Source organism: Malurus melanocephalus, unplaced genomic scaffold, assembly GCF_030028575.1.
Source record: "Malurus melanocephalus ecotype Western Australia unplaced genomic scaffold, MMel_1.1 scaffold_29, whole genome shotgun sequence".
Taxonomy (NCBI): Eukaryota; Metazoa; Chordata; class Aves; order Passeriformes; family Maluridae; genus Malurus; species Malurus melanocephalus.
Genome location: NW_026623261.1, coordinates 2,673,946 through 2,683,053, shown reverse-complemented (window position 1 = coordinate 2,683,053; position 9,108 = coordinate 2,673,946). Strand labels below are relative to the sequence as shown.

General features: G+C 37.7%; 1 protein-coding gene and 1 long non-coding RNA gene across 2 annotated transcripts in view; both read right to left on the bottom strand.

Moving 5' to 3' along the window:
- LOC130572123 (uncharacterized) overlaps nt 1–5,702 on the bottom strand; it is an 11,088-nt gene extending 5,386 nt beyond the window's left edge. Inside the window, exons 1-2 of the long non-coding RNA XR_008965175.1 lie at nt 5,650–5,702; nt 5,025–5,075 (exon numbers count right to left, since the gene is read on the bottom strand). This is a non-coding gene — a long non-coding RNA (uncharacterized LOC130572123). The remainder of the gene's footprint in view (nt 1–5,024; nt 5,076–5,649) is intronic.
- TRDN (triadin) overlaps nt 1–9,108 on the bottom strand; it is a 250,735-nt gene that overhangs the window by 47,887 nt on the left and 193,740 nt on the right. Inside the window, 3 exon segments of the mRNA XM_057363578.1 lie at nt 5,025–5,075; nt 5,650–5,700; nt 7,522–7,572. Of these exon segments, the coding sequence (XP_057219561.1) occupies nt 5,025–5,075; nt 5,650–5,700; nt 7,522–7,572 (153 nt within the window).

Genomic DNA, 9,108 nt, shown 5'->3' with positions numbered 1-9,108 from the left:
ACCCATGATGTTTGCCTTTTGGGCCTCCAGTTCTCCTCTCCAGTTCTCACTCCAGGGGGAGTGAGTGGGATACGAGTGAGCAGTGTGTAGTTTGCRGTGTTCCACTGGGACCACTAAATTGGGGAACACCATTTCTTAACCAGAACAGCCCTCTCTCTCTGTAAGGACACTTGGTAAAAGTAGCAACAGTGTTATAATATTCCTGAGTAAGTTCCTTTTGACTGTATATGGAGCCTGGTCTGGTGTAATTGTGGCCATAAATGCAGAGGGACAGTGTCACAATTGAGGGGTGAGCTTGTGTGAACCTCAGGATGTTCACAAGGCCAAGTGCAAGGTCCTGCACATGGATTGAGGCAATCTCAGCACAAACACAGGATGGGCAGAGAATGGATTGAGAGCAGCCCAAAGGAGAAAGATTTGGGGCTGTTGGTGGACAAGAAGCTCAAAGTGATGTGCACTCACAGCCCAGAGGGCCAACCATGCTCTGGGCAGCATCAAAAGCAGTGTGGCCAGAAGGGTGAGGGAGGAGATTCTGTCTTCTCTGCTCTGGTGAGATCTCCTGAAGTACTGTGTCYTTAACTCCAGAAAACAGCTGAAGTATCTACAGACATACTTTCATTTATAAACCTGTTTTGACTACCAAATGTATTTTTCKGCATACATATGCTATACTTGAATATTTTCCTTAACAAAAAGTAATAAAAAAAAAACAAGTATCAAGCCATAAGGACAACTTTACACTTTGTTTTTTGCTCTAAAACATACCTCATCTTTATATAACCTACTTTTTTGGAATTAAAATTTTAGCTTCTTCCTTTTCCAAAATGGTGCTCATTCACATTATGTATGTTACTTCTGTCCTTTTTCTCTTATTTTCTAATGCCTAATGAAGATTTTTTACAGAGAAATGCTGACTCACAATGGGAATTTTATATCACCCATTATGACTCAGTCCTTGTTGTATATGTGTCATTATCTTATTATGACTTTCAGAGCTCTAGTATTTTCTTGAAGTATTTCTTACCGACAATGAGAAGCAATGATATTCTGTAATGGATGGGCCATTTGAACAGGCTGATATTGAGATTTTTGTACATCACATGTATCTACCTTACATTTCAGTTTTCTGTTATTCAGGATTTTCCATTATAATTCTACATTGAGCTTGGGTGAATGCATTTTTTCACATTTCAGAAATGTATTTATCATAAAAAAGAGGTTGYGCTGAGGCCACTTCTGTTACTGCAATTTACACTGGATTTGGCAGATTTCTGTAAAGTAGCAAGTGCTAATCAAAACACTGCTATTTCTCAAGGAGTTTTTGGTTGGCTAGTTTAACCTGAGAAGTCCTCTGAGGAAGCACCCCGTGTACTCTCAGTAGGCTAGAAACAAAAGTGCTCATAAAAGTGACCTCCTGTTCCCACTTGGTTACAGGGCAATGGCCACAAAATTTCTGGAATACTTTTCCCCATAGAGGCATTTCTCAAACTGTCTGCCTGATGTGTATGACATGTCACTTATCATTGTTAGGAAAGAGAGGGTTAGTGATGCACAGCATCCCACATGAATGCTTAAAGCCACTTTATGCRTTGGGGTTACACTCTTCTGACAAAATGTCAATGTCTTGTCATGCATATTCAGTRTCACTGAGTTAGTTGTGTTTGCTTTTGGAAATGTTGCACTTGTATGAGTCCCAGAAGCTAAGAAATGGCATGTGAAGTTCTCTCACAAGAAACAGAAAAGACAGAAACAACTTTTACAAACCTGCAGACACTGAGCTGAACTGCCTCAAAGTAAGACTGTATAAGATTTGCTGTGTCGTGAACTTTGATGAACAGCAAATTACTGAATCCTATCTATTGCTCACATAAAAGTGGTGCCACTATGCATGAGTATGCAACTTGAGATCTTCCCACTCAAGCTCAACTTTCCCACTCAACTTTTCTGTTGCAGTCTTGCTTCAGGGGCCTTCAAGGATCTGTAGWCCTGCTCACTGTGCAGACCTAAGATACACAAAACTTAGGTGGCAGTAGGCCTGATTGTGTGTCTGACAGCATCTAATCCAAATATTTTGAGTTCTTATAGAGTTAGCAAGAGCCAAAGAGAGATGTTGTCTCAGATGTGAGATGTCAGTTGTTCTCAGTGAGCTGTGCAAGGCATCAAGTTCATCCACAGGTGACCTACAAGGTTGTATGCAATCCATTAGGAATAGCAGAAGTGGGTAGTGCTGGGAAGTTGGTAAAGGCTCTGCAAACTCAGCACTATTAAGCTCCCCTAGATTGTGGCATTTCTCACCCAAATATCCTGCTGTTAGTATAAAACCAATCAATTCTAGCTCAGCCTTCACCCAAGTTGCTTTATCAGAACAATCGTAGTTGTCTCTAAGGTGACCTTGTACTGCAGGGGAGTTAAACTTGGCATACTTTACACTAAACATTCAAATCTTGATTCTTGTGTTTTGACAAGCAAGAAACTATAAAACTGTAAGACAACAAAACAACACAGACTTTTTTTTCTTACAATGTCTTAATATATAGGTTAAAAAAAATTAGGCCATGTAAAAAATAAAAGAAAATCTGCAAAATGAAAGTTCTCTTGCAAATATAGCTCCTACTTTCTACTGTAATTACTCATACTTTCTATGGTTATTTTCTTATATAAGAAAAAAATTGCAAAAGTTTTATCATCTACTACWGGAAGAAGACTTAATTTTACTAAAAAGAAAAGAGAGTAGAGTTAATCACTTCTGGGTAGTAACTTTCCTTTTCAAATATACCGAGCATAAACCACTTCATGTGCAGACGGTGGAATTCTACAATGTTTAATTAAACATGTCCTTTCTTGAAATAATTCAGTTTTGGAACTTGAAAGGAGCTGTTATTCACCAGTTGTTTCACTGTCTGATTAAACTGAGTTAATGAACTTTTTAAATACTTATTCTTTATATAGTTGGGTGGGTGTTTGACACTTCACTGAAGCTAATTCATTAGCATTGCAACTAAAAGTCTTTTACAGACATTTATTTCTTCTATACAATACTGGATCTTTTGAAGTAAATAGCATTTAATTTTCATTATCACTTAAATTTAAACAAATCAGTCTTCCAACCAGAAATATTTATGAGAAGAATTAGAGAAGAAACTCAATGGTAAGCTCAGTAGTCAAATACCTAAGGATCTAATTAACATTTAACTCTTTATTAACTTATGTTTCATGGATATATTTGCAGGAAGGTAACAGGAAGACTATAAACCTTGCTTGCCTCAAGCTTACAATAAAAAGCCAAGATCTAATAAAACAATAATCAATATACAAAAGCCACCCACACTTAGAATCATAAAATTAAAGTTGTAAAAGACCTTGAAGATCAAGTCCAAGTGTCAGCCCAGCCAACGCCATTTTTACCACTAAACCATATCCTCAAATGCCATATATATAAATTCAAAAATTCTTTCAGTGGTGATGACTCCACCGCTTCTCTGGATAGCCTTTTTCAATGCTTGACAACTCTTTCTGTGAAGGGTTACTGCTCCCTGTTGACTAAAGTAAACTAAAGGAAATGGTGCAACAACGTGTCCCTATTTTCTAATGCCCTTGACCTTGAACAGACAATTCAGGTTCATCTACTTTGGCTGCTACAAGGAGTTTCAGACTATTTAAGCCGTAGCTTATTTTCATAGAATCGTAGAATGGTTTGAGTTGGAAGGAACCATAAAGATAACCCAGTCCACCTCCCCTCCCATGGTGGCAGGGACACTTTACACTAGCCCAGGTTGCTCAGAGCCCCATSCAACCTGGCCTTGAACACTTCCCGGGATAGATCCACCATTTCTGTGGGCAACCTACTCACCACCCTCTCAGTAAAAAAATTCTTCCAATATCCAATCTATACTTACTCTCTTTCAGTTTGAAGCCATTCCCCTTTTTCACTACATGTTTTTGTAAATAGTCTCACTCTATCTTTCTCATAGGATCCCTTCAGGTACTGAAAGGCCACAAACAGGTCACTCAAAGCCTTCTCAAGGCTGGACATTCCCAGTTCTCTCAACCKTTCCTCATYGGAGAGGTTCTCCATCCCTCTAAWCATCTTGTTGGCTTCCTCTGGTAGCTCTTAAGCCTTCACTTTGATTCACAGTGATCCAACTGTGAAATCCAACAGTGATCCAAAATAATAGCTAGTATTCACTATTCTGCTATACAGTACATGAAATAGCTGCACTTAAAAACTTGCAAATGCTGTCTCTCATAACTTTGCCAAGACAATATTGCCTTATTATTTCTAGTATACTTAGAGAAAATCTAAAGATAGGAGGTAGTATTATTCAGTTATCTGAAACAGTTCTCAAAACTGACTGGAAGATTTTAAGATTGACTATTATATTCTCATGACTCAAATTACTATTATTAGCTAACAAGTTATTACACATTGTTATCCATGTTAAATTATTCACATATTTAACCTGAAACACTGTTTTATAATGAGCAAGTTGCATTTAATCCATATGTGAATCATGTAAAAGTAAAACTAACTTTTGTTTGAATTTAGCTGAAATGAATAAACAAACCTGAACAGAATTGATCAATTATAATCATGGTGCTTAAAAATTGCTARTTTTTGAGAAGTACTACAAATTGTAATTGATTTTTATTTGATGGCTAATGCTGATATTTCAATAAAAGAAGAGAGAGAAAAGTGCAATCAAATCAGAGTAGAAGTAGAAGTAAAATGCAATCTGAACCGACAAATTTAAATAGAAAGAGACAAAATCAAGAAAAAAGAAAACAAGTCCTTTTGATTCTAGAGTCTATAAAATACCTCTGCTGCAAGTTGCTTGTGTATCCCCATATGCACCTGTCACTTGTCAGACAAGAAAAAGAATGTCCAGCAGCAAAGGATGCCATTCAAGGATATTTAGGAATGGCTAACTGCAGAAACTAGGATTTGATTTGTGAATCCTTGCACAATGGATTTATTTTGTCGACTGAGTCTTATGCTAAGGCTCAGTTCAACTTGTGATTGTTACCTTTTTCCTTAGGATTAGATGAAGCCTTAATTTCTTTCCGTTTTGAAGAGTCTGAAAAAGAAATCAGACACAAAAATGGAAGGAGAATATTAGCACTGTAAGTATATTCTGTGCTTGTGGGTACTACAACAAATGTGTATGACACCAGATTAACCAAATGTGTAGAAGAGTTGTGTTAAGAATTAGAATTTCCATTTCATTCAAYAAAAGGCACAAACTAAGGTTGAAAGCAAACAAAAAATAGTTCCCACTAAATTTTCTGGCCAAGTTTCTGCAGGTCAAACCATGCACTCATTCCTGTGCAGCCTATAATTTCAGTCTGTCATGTGCATTCTGCAGCAGCTCTGTTACTAATTCATGCAGAACAGACCAGCACTCCCACTGCARTATTGGCTCTGCAGGTCAGACAGCAGCTAAAGAACAGCACAATAAGAAGGGTTACAACTTTATTATTTCTGAATCATGTCAGACACTGCTCCTTTCAATATATCAGGTCTATGAAATGAGAAGAATCCAAGTTTAGTCCCTTTTCACCAACAGCCTGTAATTTAAAATATATCAAAACTGCACTGAGATACCAGCAGAAGACTTGTTATTTGCCAGCCACATAATGATAAGACATTACCTTTTTCCTTTATGGCTGCTGGAGGCTTCACATCTTTTCTTTTACTAGTCTCTAGAAAGGAACATTTAACATTTATCACAAGTCAGGTTAGGGAAATAAGATGACACTTGAAAAGAAAGCAAGTCRAACAAATCCGTATGTGGAGAGCAAAAAGGATGTGGTAATTAAATGGATTTAACAGCATGGAAGTAAAGAACAGGACAAAAAAWCAAGGTCATCCATTCATCTTTTTAGTCTTGGATATGCAAAACAATGAGCTTTCAATATGTCATTAGTTTCTTCATATTTTGAGGAAACTGTGGAGCCCTCTCTCAAGTAGGCAATAAAGAATTACTTACAAAGAAGAAAGAAATTCTATAGAGCAGTTGGCATCAATGACTTTTGCTGAACCCCCMAAAAAATTAATCCACATTGATACAATTGAAATATTAGGAATWCTGGTCTTGAAATCCAGAGGCTGCTAATAAAGGTAAGTGGGAGGTTTTTTTTTTTATTCAGGAGTGACAAAAGAACCARCTACTCATTCAGGACTCTGTTATTCTTTTAATATCAAAGAGGACACATGTGAACRGAATTTCACTTCCTGCATATATATAGCCTTTTAAAATCACAATCACACTGGCTATAAAAAAGAGCAGTGCTCATCCTTCAAATGTACATTTGTATATTTTATTTCTCAATCAATAGTCCAAGGACTTAATTGAAGCTCTATTTTTTTTTTCTACAGTATATGACAAAGTATTAAAAGAGATGAGAAAAAAAMCCTCTGATATTCTAATTCTCTCTTTCTAGTAACTGACAAGACACACAAGGACAAAAAAAAACAAACCAAAGAACCAACCAATCCCAACCCATCCCCCCCACCCCAAATCCAGATGTTAGCAAAGCAGAAATAAAGGAAATGTATGATATTCTTGTKATGCCCAGGTGAGTTACAGAGGTGAGATACAGACAACAGTGGCATAGAGGAGAATTATCAGCCACAATTGGTATCCTGGCCTCATTCCCCAGAGCTTTCACACAGAATAATGCATTCCTTGCAGAAGTGTGTAATTTTGCTGTATATCTATTCAGCAGCCATAATCTGGACTGCATTGAATACCTTCAACTTANAAAAAAAAAAAAAAAAAAAAAAAAAAAAAAAAAAAAAAAAAAAAAAAAAAAAAAAAAAAAAGGGGGTTTTGTAACAATTTGGACTCCAGGTGTGATGTTCCAGCTCAGGAACTAGACACAGTTCTGATAGCCTTTGCTGTTTCAGGACTCTCCAGAAAGAGAGTGCTCAATACACATTGCATTGCAACARATAGGGTTTTCTCCAAACATGCAATCAAGAAACCCATGGCCCTATGTGAATAGCTAGTAGTCTTGAAACTGAAGAGATTAGACACAGAGATGTATGTGCCCACGCTGCCAACAGATTAAGAAAAAATCTTGACCTATCAGTCACCCTCAGACGCCTGGATCTGTCATAGTCTCAGTCAGTTTCTTTCCCAGACACCCACATTCCTGAGCTGCAGCCACATGGACCAGATTTAGTCTAGTTCCCTTCGGTGATGTTCCTGTTATGGGATTTACACAACTCATTTTTGACAGATTAACATCCAMAAGTGGTATAGAAATAAATTTTAGTATTTCCCCCAAGATGCAAATTGAAATATTCACATTTAAAAGAAGCCCAGRTGATTTCTAGGGATCCTACTGGGATTATTACAGYACAAATATTATTAAAAACATTATARTGACTAAAATAATCTAAACAGGAACTAGGATGGGTTTGGTTTTCTGCACTTCTATATTCCTACTCAAGGGCTATTTCTAGACTGAATAGTTGCTCTGATATTCAGGTCTGCATTTCTTAGCTTCTTCACTTACCTTTTTCTCTTAAGCCTTCTGGATTCTTGGGATTTTTCACTTTCAGAGTATCTGCAGGGGGACAATTATATTTCTGAGACTTGGAAGAAAGGAATGTCCTTCTACATATAAAAGAACATCCAAGATGCATTTAAAAACTAAGTCTAAAATTGTGAACATAAATAGATGCAGTCTTGACCTCTCTTTATGCCCTTTCTGGTGACTATCTTATATTTTTAAGGGGTAATAATGTTAGTAGCAGAAGCAATAGTATAAATTGCTGTTGAAGACTGCCTGTAGAGATCTCATAGAAGGGAGGAGGAAACTGGAAAGAAGAAGGGGAAAATGCAAGCAATGACCCAGAATTAGAAATTTTTAGGGCCTTRTCCAAAATTTCATGAGGATAGTTTCTGCTTTCTCTGAAGAATATTTCTTTTGCCTCAGTCCTTCATGCAATATGCATCAGGGTCAGCAAGTGCAGAAAAAGCAGACATCATGTTGTGTAAACAACTAACATKAAAATATTTTTTCAAGCAATAGTCTCTTTTTGTCTAAAGTGTATTTATTGGGGAAATTAGGAGAAAATAKTTTTTCCCAAAGTGAGGAAATAGTTTCATAGGCTTATGAATGTATATGCTTTGAGTGAGAGAATATCACAGCCTGCAGGATGCTAAACAGACCCAGTTGCATTCCATCTGACAGGATATAGCACATAAGCATCCAGAAAAAAAAAAAACCATGCCATTTATTCCAAATGAAAGTAAACCAAGTCCTCACTACAACAAAAAAAGCTAAAAGAAGATCCTTTACAAAATAATTTTAACTCTGAACATCCTCCTGGCTGCCAGGAAGCAATCCCACTTATCCATCTGGTTTTAAGTGTGAGTTGCAACCGAAAAAGTTCACTTCCAGGGTGGCTGAAGTTGTTCAGGGATAGGTTGTGAAATTAGGAGCCTGCTCATCTYAGCAGCAGATGGACTCTCAAAGACTGAGAGAAAAAACTTCCAGTGCAAAGCCTGAAATCCTTCGAAGTGGCCTCTACATTGACCCTACAAAATCCTTGAGACAGCAGCTGCCCAGCCTGCCCACTTTGGGARCACTGGGGATCTCAGTGATCACAGCCACAGCCACAGCCACAGCCCACTGCCTTTGGCCTTGAAGGCTGGCTGCCATTTGCCCATGAGAGGGTTTTTTTTTGCCATCCATGATGCAAATCTCCCTTGGATTTCCTACAATGTGCAGCTCCTAAGGCAGGTTCAGCACTTTTGACTCTCACAACTTTTGGATACAGCTCTCAGTGCACTTTCCATAGTGCACCAGCTTCCCCACCCTCTAAGTAAAGGGTACTGAGATCACCATTTTCAGGCACTCACTGAGGGCTTTTCAAACCCTTGCTCTCAACTGACCACTTTCTTGCTCATCCCAGAACAGGAAAAACATAAAGCTGCCTTTAAGTCAGCATTTACCTTACTGCTTTCCTCCCACATTCTACTCCAGGGGTGAAGCAGGGGTCAGGTTAAGAATATGGCATAGAATTATGAAGCAGCAGCAGTGAGTGATACCCTCAAGATAAATATCTAGTTCTCATGCAAATGACAACAAGTAAAT